The sequence below is a fragment of the Musca autumnalis genome, unplaced genomic scaffold (genome assembly GCF_047663935.1).
Source record: "Musca autumnalis isolate F117 unplaced genomic scaffold, ASM4766393v1 scaffold_5, whole genome shotgun sequence".
NCBI classification, from domain to species: domain Eukaryota; kingdom Metazoa; phylum Arthropoda; class Insecta; order Diptera; family Muscidae; genus Musca; species Musca autumnalis.
The window spans coordinates 10,466,233-10,482,057 of NW_027412088.1; the positions used below are offsets into that span (position 1 = coordinate 10,466,233).

The 15,825-nt window shown below is 36.9% G+C and overlaps 2 protein-coding genes across 8 annotated transcripts; both read left to right on the plus strand.

The window, feature by feature from the left end:
* The first annotated feature begins 2,283 nt into the window (after positions 1–2,283).
* LOC141404995 (uncharacterized) lies at positions 2,284–4,391 on the plus strand. Of its 7 annotated transcripts, none has more exons than XR_012413121.1 (6): positions 2,287–2,641; positions 2,744–2,978; positions 3,039–3,163; positions 3,347–3,865; positions 3,951–4,107; positions 4,223–4,391. XR_012413121.1 is itself a non-coding variant. In XM_073988897.1 (6 exons), exons 4-6 carry the CDS (start codon positions 3,467–3,469, stop codon positions 4,378–4,380), a joined length of 339 nt encoding a protein of 112 aa, XP_073844998.1. In that variant the 5' UTR covers positions 2,287–2,554; positions 2,618–2,641; positions 2,744–2,978; positions 3,039–3,466; the 3' UTR covers positions 4,381–4,391. The 7 variants fall into 7 exon arrangements, 4 of the variants coding, with proteins under 4 accessions (XP_073844999.1, XP_073844998.1, XP_073844996.1 ...); XM_073988897.1 differs by having other exon boundaries at positions 2,287–2,554; positions 2,618–2,641; positions 3,039–3,490; XM_073988895.1 differs by having other exon boundaries at positions 2,288–2,641; positions 3,347–3,490.
* Positions 4,392–7,949: 3,558 nt separating this feature from the next.
* Positions 7,950–9,950, plus strand: galla-1 (cytosolic iron-sulfur assembly component galla-1). Its single transcript, XM_073957356.1, has 5 exons — positions 7,950–8,036; positions 8,144–8,397; positions 8,467–8,579; positions 9,115–9,265; positions 9,330–9,950. Exons 2-5 carry the CDS (start codon positions 8,199–8,201, stop codon positions 9,425–9,427), a joined length of 561 nt encoding a protein of 186 aa, XP_073813457.1. The 5' UTR covers positions 7,950–8,036; positions 8,144–8,198; the 3' UTR covers positions 9,428–9,950.
* Positions 9,951–15,825: the final 5,875 nt, after the last annotated feature.

Here is a 15,825-nt window from a genome sequence, read left to right on the forward strand (position 1 = left end):
TTTACTTGCGAAGTTATCGAACAGGCCTATTTTCTACAACAACAGAAGTTTGTAAGTTCGAACGAACAAAAAGGCTTTTCTTTTATATGACCTGTTGCTCTAAGACGATTCGAATACAAATTCGTTCGAATTATTCTTTTGTTTTAGAAAATGTTTCTTTGATTGAAAAAAAAAAAAATAAATGAAACATTTTTCAAAAAACATAAGTTTGGTAGTAATTCGAACGAATGTGTATTCGAATCGTCTTAGAGAAACAGGGTATTAAATTTTCACTGACGTCCACGCTAATATGTATATGAAGTCATATGAAAATTTTGATATTTTTATTGATTAATAGTACGTTTATATATAACCGGATTTAACAAACCCACTGGGTTTCAAATGTCAATTCCATTGCTTATATTTCAAATCAAGGCGAATTTAACAAGGTGATCCAATAGTTGACGTTAGGTTGTAGTCTTCATTTGCTGTCAATTTTTTTTGCGCGAAATATCCACAAAAGTTAGAAGAAAACGTTAAAATATTATTCGCGAAGCTTAAACAAAGATGTTGTACACAGATAATTTTTATAGAAGCGAAATATTTGTTATTTATTTTTGATTAAAAATATGTTTTGACAGCAAATGAAGACATACGTTGATATTAATTGGTCTGTTCCTTTACTTCTTGAAATGGTAAAACCGGCAAAAGTAGTGAATGTTGCAAACTCCTCCCATATGAATTGTATTGTGTCTGAAGTAAAGGAACGCTTTTCGAGTAAAAAGTGGTAAAACTTGAAGATTCTTGAACGTAAAGGAACAGAGCTATTGTATCACCTTCTTTCTTATAGGCCGTTTACATATAACCGGGTTAACCCAGTGGGTCTGGGTTTGAAATGCCATTTCCATTGTGTATACTTCAAATAAACCCTCATAAAGAAGGTTAACCCTGCAAAAAACTATAATATAAACGCCGTATTACACCATGTTTCAAATAAATCCTCATAATGAAGGTTAACCCTGCAAAAAGCTATAATATTAACATAGCCTTTTATTGGTTTGAAAATTACGAATTTAAACACAAAGAATAATTTCAGTAGTGCGATTCTCTAAAGGCCTGGGTACATAAGCTCCCTCGCCTGACTGCCTTGCTTTCCTGCTTAACTCATTTTTTGAGTTACCGACAAATGTTGGTAAAATTAAAATTCTTATATTTTCGGTAATTAACATGGCAGAATTACCAGGTAGTGGCATCACACCAGCTGATCGAATATGAAAAGTCAAATCCCTTTATAAAAAAATTATTTTTGTTGTAATTTCCCCAACAACATAAAGAAAGTTTTGACATAACATATTCAAAATTTTACGATGCCACTACCTGGTTAATTGTGCCATGGTAATTAACGATGTTTTTCGGTAACCCCCCGTTTACACATGCAAGTAAGTCGTAAACGATTTTCATATAAATTTTGTGTACGGGAACGCAAAATGTGTAAAAGTGGTAAAAATTGTAAAAACTTTTTAGTTCTGGAACAGAGCTTTTATGTTACGGTTACACTACAGCTTTTTGCCGGGTTAACCCACTTCATGAGGATTTATTGCTTAATCTGGTTAAATCTGACCAGATTTGCCATACAAAAATTAAATCCTCTCACGGCTGGGTTTATTTTAAATCCGGCACAAATCCACCAAAAATACAGTGTTGTATTCGGTATTTATTCAAAAAAAATCCAACTCTTCTCAAAAAGTACCAAAAGTTGCAACTGTTTTTGCAACAGACTTTGTCGTGTTTTACACGTTTATGATTAGTCGCATGAGATTTTAAGGAGTTAATAAATCTAAAGTTATTTGAAAATCATAAAATTATTTATTTTTTTCATTATACACTTTTTTGACAAAAAGAACGCTTGATGCCATGATACAAAACAGTATCACTGTGTGTAAAATATACCAATATGAGCAAAGAGGGGACGATATCTCATACGAGAAATTGTAAAAGTGTAACACACGACTTTATTAGTTATTTTGTATGTGTACGTAAACAATCATCAGCTGACAGTTTTTATCCTCGAAAAGCTAAGTGTAACCAGCAAAGATTAACCCACTGGATCTATTAAACCCAGTGGGTTAACCTTCAATAGTGTAACCGGGGTATTATAGTCGAAACTTCAATTTTTTCGAACTGACACTTGCATGTGTAAACGGGGGGTAACATTGATTAGTAAGTAAGTAAGTAAGTAATTTTTATTTGAGTCTTCTTCTTTTCGATGGTACAGAGAGATACAAACTGAATGATTAACATGAATAGGATTGTTAGAACTGTTGTTGTCTTATTCTAACTCACTATGGAATAATGAATATGCTACAATGCGAACTGTGAAATATTAACACAAAAGAGAATAAAGAATGATAAAGCAGAACAAGGTTTGCTCCCGACCTCAGCTGTGACGAACAGAGCTATAGTGTCTGCAGAATAATAAATATAAACAAAACAAAGTAATAACAAAATAACTAAAACTAGATAACAATATCGATACTGTAAAATTATGACAACAGTGCTTGAATACATAATAAATGTAAGTTCAGTGGAATTAAAGGTATCACAGATGGATTTAAGTAATAAAACGAATGCTCAGCAGGAGAGCTAATACATATACTATAAAGTAAGTATAAGTTGTGTTAAAGAAAATAGAATAACAACGATATTTAAAATATAATAAAATATTAATGAAAAAATAATTATAATTATCCTCTATGGGATCCAGGTACTGTTTTTGTGTAGAAGTGTGGCAGTGTATAGTCGCCCGTATCATCGTCAGGAGGCTCATTGAGGATTCCTACCGGCGATAGATAAGACGATTCAGACCAAGAAGTGTTCTTTTCCAGATCGTGTATTGCGCTTATAAGGGGATTTTCATGGGTGGCCAGGTTTTCCACAAACTTCCTGTGTTGTTGTTGGACATACTTACAAAATGGAACAACTTTGGAAGAGTTGTAAATGTAAGTATTTGAAAACTTCTTATTTTGAGTTTTATAATGTTTGTTGATACATTTTCTCAGGACCTGTCTTTCCAAAATTTCCAATTCGTTGGCAACTATCGGGGAAATAGAAAACCAGATTGGAAATGAATACGAAAGTATGGATCTGACAGCCACTTTATAGAACAGGAGTTTGGTGTTTTGCGGTAAGTAATTGCTGTTGAGTATGTTTGAAAATCTCCCCAATACTCCTTTTACTTTTTGTATGATGGAGCGGGCATGACTGTTGAATTTCATGAGGTTATTGAAATTGACGCCAAGGTATTTTATGGATGTTTTGAGGGGGATTTCTACTCCTTCCAGAGACAATTTCAGCTGCTTACTTTCAGGAACAACGTTTCTTGGACCTTTTCCTGATGCATTACGGATGCAAATCGCTACCGATTTTGAAGCGTTAATGTTGATACCCCATTGGTTGTAATAATGGTTAATGATATTGAGGTGATTAGATGCAAGTCCCAGAGCGGCAAACGGTGAGGGGCTATGAGCATAGATCAAGCAGTCGTCTGCGTAGAGGATCGCTTGAGAAGATTGATGTGTGTGAGGGAAGTCGTGAAGAAAAATGTTAAATAAATATGGCGCCAAGATGCTTCCTTAGGGAACACCACTTCTCACAAGGCCCATTGATGAGGTTGAATCTTTGATTTGAACCAAGAATTTTCGCGATGTGAAAAAACTTGTCATGATTTTGACGATGTAAGGGTCGGTGCCCAACTGGACTAATTTATATAGAATTCCGATGTGAGAAACGGAGTCGAAAGCTTTCTGAATGTCCAGAGAGATGGCAACAGTACATGATTGACTCCTTAAATGCGTTGTTATATCATCGTGAAACTTGAGAAGTGCATGTTGAGTAGAATGTCCAGATTTAAATCCAAATTGGTAGTTTGATATTGGATCAATAATAAAATCGCTATTTATCTTTTCTTTCAGCACTGCTTCCAACAATTTCCCGACGTTCGACAAAAGGGAAATTGGACGAAAATCATCGACATTACAGTTGGATGTTTTCTTTTTTATTGGGATGATTTTGGCGATCTTCCATTGCGTGGGGAAGTATCCATTATTGATACAATTGTTGAAAATGCAGGTAAGCATATTTATGGTGGAAGTCGGAAATTTCTTGATGATGAAATTTGATATTCCATCCGGACCTGACGATTTCTTTGAATTGATATTAGCAATAATGCTTTTTACATTTTCAGATGTGATGAAATGCAACGTATCCGGATTTTGGAGAGAATTGAAACTATCGTCGAATGAATATATATGTGATGGTGTTGAATCAATACATGAATGCACTCTGGAGCTGTACATATCCATGTCATGTAATAATGTAGTTCCTTCAAATATCGACGAGTAAAAACTTTTAAATTGATCTGCAATTTCATTGCTATTTGTTATTATATTGTTGCCTTGTTTGATTTGTTGACAGAACGGTGACTTGTTTTTTCCTGTAACACGGGATATTTCCTTGAAAGCGGTCGGGCCGGGTTGAATTTTTTCCAATCTTTTTTTAAAAATGTCAGCAGTTTCAATTCTGACCATTTCCTGGATTATAGTTTTCAGCAATTTAATTTGATTTGAGAGGATGAAATACTCACGGCTAGTCCTGTTGCCTGAACGGTGGAAGATACGCTTGAGATTACGTTGCCATTGATGCTTAATTTTAAGAAAATGCTTAATTCTATCTGAATAAGGCAGTTTTCCATCTTTTAATTCAATTTTCTGTGAATACAAGTCGTGAATACTCGAAAATTGGTTAGTAAAGACGTTGATTACATCATCTATTTCCTCATTCTGCAGGTTTCTGTTAGTATGCGGCATAATTTGGCGAGAAATTACATCCATATCCCGGCTAAAACTGCGCCAGTTGGTGTTTTTATAGGATGTGAAGTATTGAGGCGAATTTAGGGCAATACTGTCGCAGTCAAATTTGAGATCGAGCTTAATAGGGAAGTGATCAGAAAATGTAGGTTTACTGCTTATGTTGAAGTTAGGATTGCTTCTATTAATAAGATGGGAACTGAGTAAAAAATTATCCAGAAATGAATAACCATTTGGATACGAAGGGCTTGAATCAGACAATCTGATTACTTCCATTGAATTGTTGTCCAGCCAGGATCGCAGGACTTTGCCGTTTGAGTTTTCGTATGAATCACCCCAAACAGGACTTTTTGAGTTGAGGTCACCTCCCAGAATGAAACCATCATAGTTGTTTGAAAGTTGAATTATATTATTCAAATCAGCATCGAGTCTCTGTACAGGATAGCTGCATGGAATATATACTGACCCCAACAGATAGTTATTGGATGAGTAGTTAGAGGACGTTTCTATGCTTATGAATGTGGTACTTATGCCCAAGTCTGCTGTGTTGACTCTTTTATATTGATTTGAGTTCTTGACAAAAATTGCAACTCCGATGGATCAGTTATCGTAGACGAATGAATATCCGCTTATTTTAACCCTCGTATTGATTTTCAGATGACATTCTTGAATAAAGGCTATATCAATGTTATTGCGATGTAATATGTTCTGCAGTTCTAACTGCCGACTTCTATCGACCAGAGATCGAACATTGAACGTTAAAAATTTTAGGGATCTATGATCCATAATTTGACTGTACTTTTCTAAGAAGCGACAGAAATTGTTTTTTCGCTTCGGCCTTTGATAAGTTTTTATACTCCTTCAGGAAAATTTGAATTTCTTGCTCCAAAGTGAGCTCCTCTGGTTGCAGAAATAAGTTGGCAAGTTTGAGAAAATCTTGAACTATTTGAGGTTTTGGATTATTTTCCTTTTGAATTGTGGGGCAAGCTCTGAAAAGACTAGAGAATGCTTTACCGGGTGACACCAAAGGCATGTTTATTGCCTTTGAAACATTGTTTTGAGCTTCAAGTTTGTCTTCCATTGCTTGGGCCATCTTCTTTTTCCATGCAAGAAGATATTTTTTATACGAGGGACAACCTCGCCAGTTTGCCGGATGACCGGGTTTGCCACAGTTTACACAATGCGGATCAGAAGTGTCTTCCCTAGTTCTTTTACATTCCCTTGGGGGGTGTTGAGTATCACATTTGACACAATTGTAAGCAAAATTGCAATTCCGTGAGACGTGTCCCCAACGTTGACACCTGTGACATTGAATTTCGCCTGACTTCTTTTTGGGTTTCTCCCAGGTTATACCTTGAAAGTAGATTTCGTCAATATGTGTAATATCCCCCATTTTCTTGCCAGGGAGCAAAGATACAAGAAAAAGACCGGTCTCCCAGTTTTTCTTTATTGATGCTGGAGTTCTGAATTTTGTAACACTGGCAACCGTATTTGGTACCAAAATGTCGAGTTCTTGCTTTATGTCTTCCTCACTATAATAAGAGTAAAGACCGCGAATGATCAGTGAGACTCGTTTATGCTCCTTTGGAGTGAAGGAGTATGACTGAATGTTTTTTGCTTTTAAGACGGCGATCATTGAAGCATGCACATTTGGGTCAGCAAAATATAATTTGCTTTTGTTTTTGTTGGCGTTTTTGATTTTAAAGGCACTTTCTGGGACTGAAGCTTTCAACGTCTCCGTCAATGTTTTAATGTTGACATTAAAAACAAAGATGAGAGGACACCATGATTTTTTTGATTTTGGAATTGGATTAACCTCTTTCGGTTCTTTGGTTTTGGGTGTATTTGAGTTTTTTTCAGGAGTAGAAACCCCAATGTCAACGTCTGCCAAGGCACCTAAAATACCAAATTTGTTCTGATCTTGAGGGTTATAGTTTGCTAACCTCAGAGCAAGATCGGAAACATTTACATTGATTGGTGATGATGCGACATCTAATCGCTGTCGTTTGCGCTCATTTTGTTTGATGGGTTTTGTTTTTGTAATTGATGGATTTGCTAACGCCGGTAGAGAATTGTTGGAAGTAGTTGCAATAACTTCCGCGACATCATGATCCATGTCATAAGGGTTTGATTCAGGTTCCTCCATTGCAAATTAATGCAATGGAAAGCCTGTAAACTTCGTTTTTTCAATAACATTACATTGATTACTGACAAGGGAATTTTGTCGGCAGTGAGGTTGGTAGTTGGTGTGGCAGTGAATGTGTGTGAGTGTATTGGTATTTTTCAAACTGTCACTTGCATGTGTAAACGGGGGGTAAGTTAGCGACTTTGAACTTTTCAACGGCCAAAACGTTTATGCAGCAACCAGTTCGATAGTTTATGTCTGTGAATTATCGATGGTTCATTTTTTCACATCGAACGATCTCAATAGCTCTGTTCCTTTACGTGCAAGAATCTTCAAGTTTTACCACTTTTTACCCGAAAAGCGTTCCTTTACTTCAGACAAAATGCAATTCATATGGGAGCAGTTTACAACTTTTACTACTTTTGCCGGTTTTACTATTTTCAAAAGTAAAGGAACAGACCATTTGTTTTTATTACCATTTTTATGGCCGTTTTCTTCTTCATCCTCTATTTCGTTTCAGAGATGCCATATTGCGAGAGGAAAGAAATTAATAATAATAATAAATTATTCAAAAGTTTTTAAAGTTGTTTATATTTTGTGTGTTCGTTTACTCAAAATTTGTACAATTTGTTACTGGATGTTGTTCGTTTACTCTACAGTACAATGCAAAAGACATTTGCCGGTTACAAGAAGTTACTGAACTTGTACAAATTTGTACAAATTGTTGAGTAAACGAACACACCTTTTATCATTTTATCTAGTTAATACGCTATTTTAATGATGAACCATCTTTTAATGATGTGGCATCTCCGCCCTATCATATGTGTTCAATTCATAATCAATTTATAGAGGACTTTTCGACCTTCAGAACACTAATAGTAATCTGCTTTTTTGTTTTGATTATGGTATTTATCGTCCTTCCTTACTATCCCTTTTATTCGTTTCAGTGATGCCGTATCGCGCGTATCGTGGGCAGAGCATTTATAGAATTTCATTTATACAATCAAATCACAAAGTTGAATGGAATTTCGTGAATTTCGATTAAATTCACCATAATTCCAATAGATGTAGATAAAAATTACATCACATAGAGAATATAAAATCTAGTAGTTGGCTTTTGGTGCTATCCTTAACGTACGATTTAGTATAATATTGATTTTTTTTATAAAAATAGAACAACCTGCTAAATCCCCATTATCTCTGATAAGAAAATAAATACTATAAATACTATGTTGGCCTTTATAAAACGCAAATTGTCTGAATCGGATTCCACAACAAATTCGAACGCCACCACGACAGACCAGCAGTTGGCACGTAGAACATCACAATTGTCTTTGAATTCAAATGAGACCGTTGATATGGGTGAAGATGCTTTGCTAAAGGAGCTGGGCTATAAAAATGCCAATGATTTACAAGAGACTGTTTATGGTAAGTTGGTGGTGCTGTGTTGTTAGTTGATTGAAAAACTGATAACTTTTTCATTTGTTTAAATTTTAGATTGCCTTAGGACAATAAGAGATCCAGAGAAACCGGCAACATTGGAAGACTTAAATGTTATTTATGAGGATGGAATATTTGTAATGCCACCGACAAAATCAAATGTTTCAGTGGTAAGTTGGAAGACATTTTGGAAGACGTACTTTCTAATATGAAATATGAAACTTGGGAAGTCGAAGTAGGTGTAATTGATGATGTTTTCTTTATTGAATAATACGTTAGCCTCAATGCCACGGAAAGATTAAAATAAAATCTTTGTTATATACAAGTGTACCATGGCATGGTAATTGTGCCATGAAGTGTACTAAAAAAATGGATTAGTCGATATTGAAAGATGTATGAAGGTACATATATTGAGACGTATGAAATATCGCATATGTATTATATTCCTTCTTAAGAAATATGAGAAGTGTCCATAAGAGTTAATCTTTAATCACCAGCCGATAGCGCTACCTAGAACATTAATTATATGTAGTATTTTAAACCTCATGGATCACCTATTTACTTTGGATATACATTGTTACTGGACAATTAAGACATATTTTTAAATAAGACTTAATCAGATGAAGTTATATATGACTCGTCCAATTTCTTAAAATTAAAGTAATATTATTATTTAAAATTTAAAATGCCTATGTTTTTTTCTAGGTGCGTATTGAATTCAATCCCACAGTTCCACATTGCTCCTTGGCCACATTAATAGGGTTGTGTATACGCATCAAAGTTGAAAGAAGTCTGCCCCACAACATTAAACTGGATATCTTCATCAAAAAGGGTACACATAATACCGAGGAAGAAAGTTAGTATGAATGTGACATAAGACAGTAATAATTTTTTAATTAAAAACCTCTTCCATTCAACAGTTAATAAACAAATTAATGACAAAGAAAGAATTGCAGCGGCGATGGAAAACCCCAATCTAAGGGAATTAGTGGAGAATTGCATAAAAGAGGAAGAGTGATTCTAAAAACCAACAAACAAAATTCTAAAAAATGATAAACTTAATTTAGTGTAGAATATCTAATAATAATGTGTTTGGAAAAGACACGTTAAAACGTGCCTAGATGGGTGATAGACTTAGCCTTTTCATTTTGTGTGTGCAGCAGTTTGCTGTTCGCCATTAACATTTTTGTTTAATTTTTTATCTAATTTTTTGTGTGTAAAATTAATTGATATGGTTTGGTTTACTTCTTTAGAACTAATCAAATGTTTATGAGTGATGTCGCTTTTGAAAATACACGACACAAGAAAAACAATGTCGTGTGCACACAAATTGGCCTACCGGCAGTAAGTAAGACAATTATTGAGAAAGGCTAGTAACACCAAATCAATATGGCGTACAATGGACACATGTCTTAGCTGTAATTATTTGTGAATGAAGTTCTCTTATCGTAGATACTAACTGATGGGTAGTAGTTTTTCTATTTTGTTGATAAGAAACTTAATAAATGGCAGACACTGCAATGCGTTTTTTATTATTATAATAAGTTTTATTTTCTAGTTATGGGCTTCAGTGAAATTTTCAATATTTTACTATGTAACGGAGCGCGATATACTGTAAATTGATAGGGAAAAGGGAAATAACCGTGGAATGTCTTCTGCGAAAAGTGTGCTGGAGAACTTTTATTTTTATATGATCTACACATCTGGGGAAGTAGTCAATTTAAAGATTGTTATTAAGGCTGTAATATTACAAGTGTTTATACCTTCAGCCTTTAGGCTAAAGATGCGATCAAAAATGAACCTCATCGAAATTATCAGCCTCTCTGCCGGTTCACCTTAAAGGAGAGAGAAATCTCTGGGAAAATTTGCGTTCAGAATAAGGCTGTATGGGTTTATGGGGGTTATCATGAACGGCAATTCCCCGTGAATTTTTTCGCTTTCTTCCTTAAGTTGCAACGGCGGAAAAACAAAACTCACGGGGAAATTTCATTCATGATAACCCCCTTTATCTCAAGTATGTTGGAACGAAATTTTAAACGGAGTTTTGCCGATTTGGTCATCGTAGTATTTTGTCGATACTCGGAACAAATTGGAATATGGATCGTACGTATTAATTGATTTGGTCAATAATTTGTTTCTCATAATATTTTTTCGGGATATAGAATAGTTTCTAATATGGGCTATATTTCAATCCACTAATTGGGATACCTCCCACAGACATAAAATACAAAAATGCCACACAAAATTTCAAAAAAGTTCGCACAAGTTCAGTTTAAGGTTTACCCCTTTTGCAATGGTAAAATGTTGTCGGATGTTATTCCATGCTTCCTGAGCTAATGGTCCAGACTTTTAGTGCTATCCTCAACATACAATTTAGTATAATATTGATTTTTTATAACAAGAAGATACTATATCCCATTCCCTGATAAGAAAATACCTTCGTCTCATTTCTGTAGTTTACTTGAGACTACTATGTTGGCCTTTATAAAACGCAAATTGTCTGAATCGGACTTAACAACGAATTCGAATGTCACCACGACAGACCAACATTTGGCACGTCCCACGGCAGCGGGTTCTTTCGTTCGTGTATTATTTCAGTTATCAAGAATTCTTCAAACTGGACTGGTTGCGTCCATAAAGTTTGCCTTGGCAGCTGGCGTTCTTCTGCTGCGATGGATGGTTTCCAAGTACGGCATTCACACTGTATCTTCGTACTGCTTGCGCAACCATGTTGGTGTGAATGCGGTTCAAGCCTGCCTGATAGGCTCGTTGATCTAGCGGTTCTCTTTTATACCTTTGGACCTCCCTCCCTAGATCATGAAGGTCTCTCCTGACGTGCCTGGGTGGGGGGAGCCTGTCCATTAAATCGTGACAGGGATGCTCACTGCGGTAACACCCAAGCAGGTACTGCATCGACAACATCTTATTGTGCTGACGCACCGGTAAAACCTTCGCCTCCTCATGAAGATGGTCCACAGGTGTGCTGGAAATTTGGTCTTATTTCGGGTATTCGACCAGCCCCCCATACACTGCATGTATGGGTCACTGGAGTCAAGCTCAAGCGAGATAGGTTTGTACTGGACAGACTGGTGTATTAGGAAGGCAAGTCCTCCTCCTCCGCTTCTTGTGCGATCCTTCCGCAAAACGTTGTAACCATCACAACGTAAGCTACAGGTGGCGGTGAGCTTTGTTTCCTGGATCGCGGCGACCATGATGTTTTTCCGACTCATAAAGTCCACAATTTCACTGATCTTATTGCGGAGGCCGTTGCAATTGAATTGCAGGAATGATGCATTTCCGGTCCGTTGAACAACAACATGTGGTTAGATGCTGCATTTGTTGTTGTTGGGGAGACTGCGGGGGCGTCTGGTATTCCGACGACGACGAAGAGTCAGACGACGACGTAGAAGACGCACTGGGTGATGTGCTGACGCAGCAAGCAGCAACATACCTGTCGCTGTAATCCCGGGTGCTACTAAGGCCAGAGCACCCACGAAAATGCACCCATTCCATACATCCATTACATCTCACCATTGTTGACATGTGGAGGATGCGGATCTGGCAAACGGAGCAGATCCATACTGGCCCGGGGTTCATTTTATCTCGGCATGGACCAGAAGAGTTCGGAACAGGAATTCCGGGATAAATTGCCGATCCCATGGTGAAAAAAATACACGAACACAAACACATAATTGTTGAGGTGACGGCCCCTGGTCGAAGATTCTTACGAGTCAATCCGGTCGTCGCGGGATGCTTCAACGTAGGTTTTTATGCTGCTACAACAACAACAACAACCGTTGGCACGTATAACATCACAAATGTCTTTAAATTCAAATGAGACCATTGCTCAATTCTTAACATTTCTTCGGAGGTAATTCCATGCTTCCTGAAATGGTCCAAAAGCACTAAAAACTCTTGCCAGCTGCAACTAAAATGACTGAGAACAGTATTGCTTACGAATTGAGTATGGAATTTGGCCGACTATTTTCAAATTATTAAATTTCTTCCAAACGAACATCAAGTTCCAAGAAGGTATGTATCGGAAACCTCCTTTTCAAAGTTCAAAAATTTTGTTTAAGTGTAGTTGAAGGACTTTTCGAGGATTGTTGTGAAATTTTTAGTCCTTGTGGTTCTGATTATTATTTTTATACCCTCAGCATTTATGCTAACGAGGGTATATACACTAGGGTGACCCAAAAAACAATTTTTTTTTTAATGGATTTCCTACCACCTATGTACATTTTTCCATTTGATCCAAAAACCTTATATATGAATATTTATGGCGATCGGTTAAAGCCCGATCCGATTTTCATAATTTTTTGTAGAAATCGAAATAATGTTTGGACGAAATTCGTTTCAGACAATTTGTCCAAACTTATTTTAAGTTCGAAGATGGGCCCCACAAAAGTTCAAAATTATTCTATAAAATGGTGTGAACGATAACTCTCGAAGGTAGCAATCGATTTGGTCCAAATTTTGCAAATCATATTATTCCTTCCAAATATAGATTGCGTTCGAATATGGACATATCGGTCCACTCCTTCGGGTTCTTTTTTCAGTAGGTTGTTATAGCGGCCTCATTTACAACGGTAAAATTTTTCCGGAGTAAGTCAATTCTTCCTGAGATAATGATCCAAAAGCTCCAAAACCCCGCCGGCACGTACTAAAATGGCTATTGTGCAAGATAACTCTAATATTTCGAGTGTTTTATGAAGAAGTTTGGTTACTCAAAATGTTTGGTATATGTACATATGTCAATTTGGTATAGCCTCACATTACGGTACCTACAGATTTTAAAGCGAACTCGTGATACAAAAACAATATATTTTATATAAGGTATAATTATTGTTTTTGGTTTTTGTTGTGGTCATTGACTGATGGTATATGTATCTCCGTCAGCATAGCTCACTTATACTTTCTTACTTGTTTACATGCCAACTGATACTTTTTACATGTTTATTTTAATATTACGACTTTTCCGAATTGCCATCTTTTTCAAAAGTAAAAATACATCCAAAAAATCACTTCCTATCTTCTAAAAGATATCGTAAGTTGTATTTCCTTTAGCCCACTTTCATAAAGTTTAAGGAACTTTGGTTAAAAACCAAATGAATTTCCACAAAAATCCCAACCAAAAAAAAAGACAACTACTACATATAGGAATACCAACATCCAAAGGAATGAAGTAATGAAAGCTTTTAACATAATTAAAGTATAATGCACTTGCAGTGTGTAATAAAAACTGCAGCCGCATCCAAAAAACCCGCTAACACACGTACACACAAACACATACGGCCACACGTTTTATCTTAATAAAACACAACTAAAATGAAATTAAGAAAACCAAAGAAAAACTATGACCATTCTGACGGCAACGACATTAAGAAGAAAGTCCTAACAAAAGAAAGAAATTTTTAGTGCGGCGGTTTGTGGAATATGAATGGATGGATGTTAGCGGTGAGAGTAAAGAAAGAAATAAAACTTCCTAATGGAAAATATAAACGGTATAAGAAGAAGATTTTCTTTAAACACACATTTCTCATAGTATGCCTGCCCCAAATGGGAATATGTGGAAGGAAATGGTCATTATAAGAGGGAAACCGCACAAGTAACTTGTGGGCAGACAACAAAACAATCCGAGGACATACTAGAATTATTTTGCTAAAATGCGGTATAAGATATTCTGTAAAAAAGCATTACAAAAATTACAATTTTACAAAATCGATAGTTTTGAACTTTTGTGAGGTATGGCCTATCTACGAACATGATCTAAGTTTAGAGAAAATATGGCAAGGTGTAAAGTTTTGAACTCAATCGCTTGATCCATTCGAGAATTATCGTGCGTACCACACATTTGTCCTATAACCTGAACTATTTGTTGCGCTTTTCGACACTCCATCGAAGACTTGACCTTCCAGTTCTGCGCGTACCGCCATGTTTTTAAACGCCTTATCCGCGGGTTCATCATCGCTCATTCTTACAGGGCCTACAACACAAACGTTGTATCTCGATGCCTGTGGTTCATACGACGTCGATTTTAGATTTTTCGAAGAAATTTTCTCCCAAGAAGCACACCAAGCACGGCCTTATCTGCTTGCGCAAGTATCCAGGCTTCAAAACCATACATTAGCAGGGGTAGTATCAGTGTTTTGTTAAGTGTTATTTTTGTTTGATGAGATGTGGCTTTGTTTTTAAACTGCTTACTTAAGCGAAAATAGCATCTGTTGGCCAATACAATTCTTCTTCTTATTTCACAACTGATGTCGTTTGTTGTGTTTACGGAGGTGCCGAGGTAGACGAAGTCTTTTACTACCTCAATATTATCGGAACCAACTTCCACAGTCGGTCCGAGCTCAATGGACGCATTGTGCGTCGACACCATCAACTTGGTCTTCTCACCGTTTACCGCCAGACCCACTTTAGCAGATTCTCCTTCGACCTTCAAGGTATCATCAGCATAAGCAAGTAACATGTGACTATTGGTGTAGATTGTGCCACTTCTTTTGACGTTTGCCTCTCGTATAAACTTTTCCAGCAGGATGTTGAAGAGATCACACGAAAGGCTGTCTCCTGGAACAGGAATGCTGAGGAAAGGGCGAAGAGAGGATTGATTGCACTTTATTCATGTAAGAATTCTATTGGGAAAAGTTGGGGTCTAAACCCATCGATTATGCACTGGCTGTATAACACCGTGGTTAGACCCATCTTATCCTATGGTTCTCTTGTTTGGTGGCACTCACTGCGCCAAAAATCGACATCCGGTAGGCTTGACAAAGTACAAAGAGCTGCCTCGATTCTCATAACTGGAGTCACCAGGAGCACACCACAGGCTGCTCTGAACGCATTGCTGAACTTAAAACCACTGAGTCTCAGCATTAAGTGTCAGGCAACTCGCAGTGCCCTACGGCTGCATGAACAGGATCTCTGGCGCGGTTTTGCTTTTGGGCATGGATGTATCCCGAACGAATCAGGTATAAATGAGAACCAACGCGGGAAACTGAGCGATTATATATCACCAGTCCTGAGATTTGACGATATAGACGTCGTTATACCTAGTAGAGACGACTGGAACCGCAGTAACCCCACTCTGGACGGTCTGGCTTTTTATACAGACGGTTCCAAGATGGAGGAAGGTACCGGGGCTGGCGTCTACTGTGAAAGGTTATCTCTTGAGTACACCTACAGGCTAGACAGCAACTGTAGTGTTTTCCAGGCTGAAATCTTCGCGATTTGGAAGGCAGCGGAATTGATAAAAAGTTTGGATGCAGAAATCTTTGAACCGGTGACTATCTTTGTGGATAGTCATGCGGCTCTTAAAGCCATCAAATGCTGCAACATCAAATCCGATGTCGCCCTTAAGTGTAGATCATCCTTGGAAACTCTAACTAACGGCTTCCGGCTATGCTGGGTATCAGG

Bases quoted from the DNA above. Each gene is read 5' to 3' on its own strand.
- galla-1 (XM_073957356.1), top strand. From the start codon at position 8,199: ATGTTGGCCTTTATAAAACGCAAATTGTCTGAATCGGATTCCACAACA. The intron at 8,398-8,466 runs GTAAGTTGGTGG...TTTAAATTTTAG, and splicing joins TTTACAAGAGACTGTTTATG to ATTGCCTTAGGACAATAAGA. The intron at 9,266-9,329 runs GTTAGTATGAAT...TCCATTCAACAG, and splicing joins ACATAATACCGAGGAAGAAA to TTAATAAACAAATTAATGAC.
- LOC141404995 (XM_073988898.1), top strand. From the start codon at position 3,467: ATGCAAGTCCCAGAGCGGCAAACG. The intron at 3,491-3,950 runs GTGAGGGGCTAT...CTTTTCTTTCAG, and splicing joins AAGTCCCAGAGCGGCAAACG to CACTGCTTCCAACAATTTCC. The intron at 4,108-4,222 runs GTAAGCATATTT...TTACATTTTCAG, and splicing joins TACAATTGTTGAAAATGCAG to ATGTGATGAAATGCAACGTA.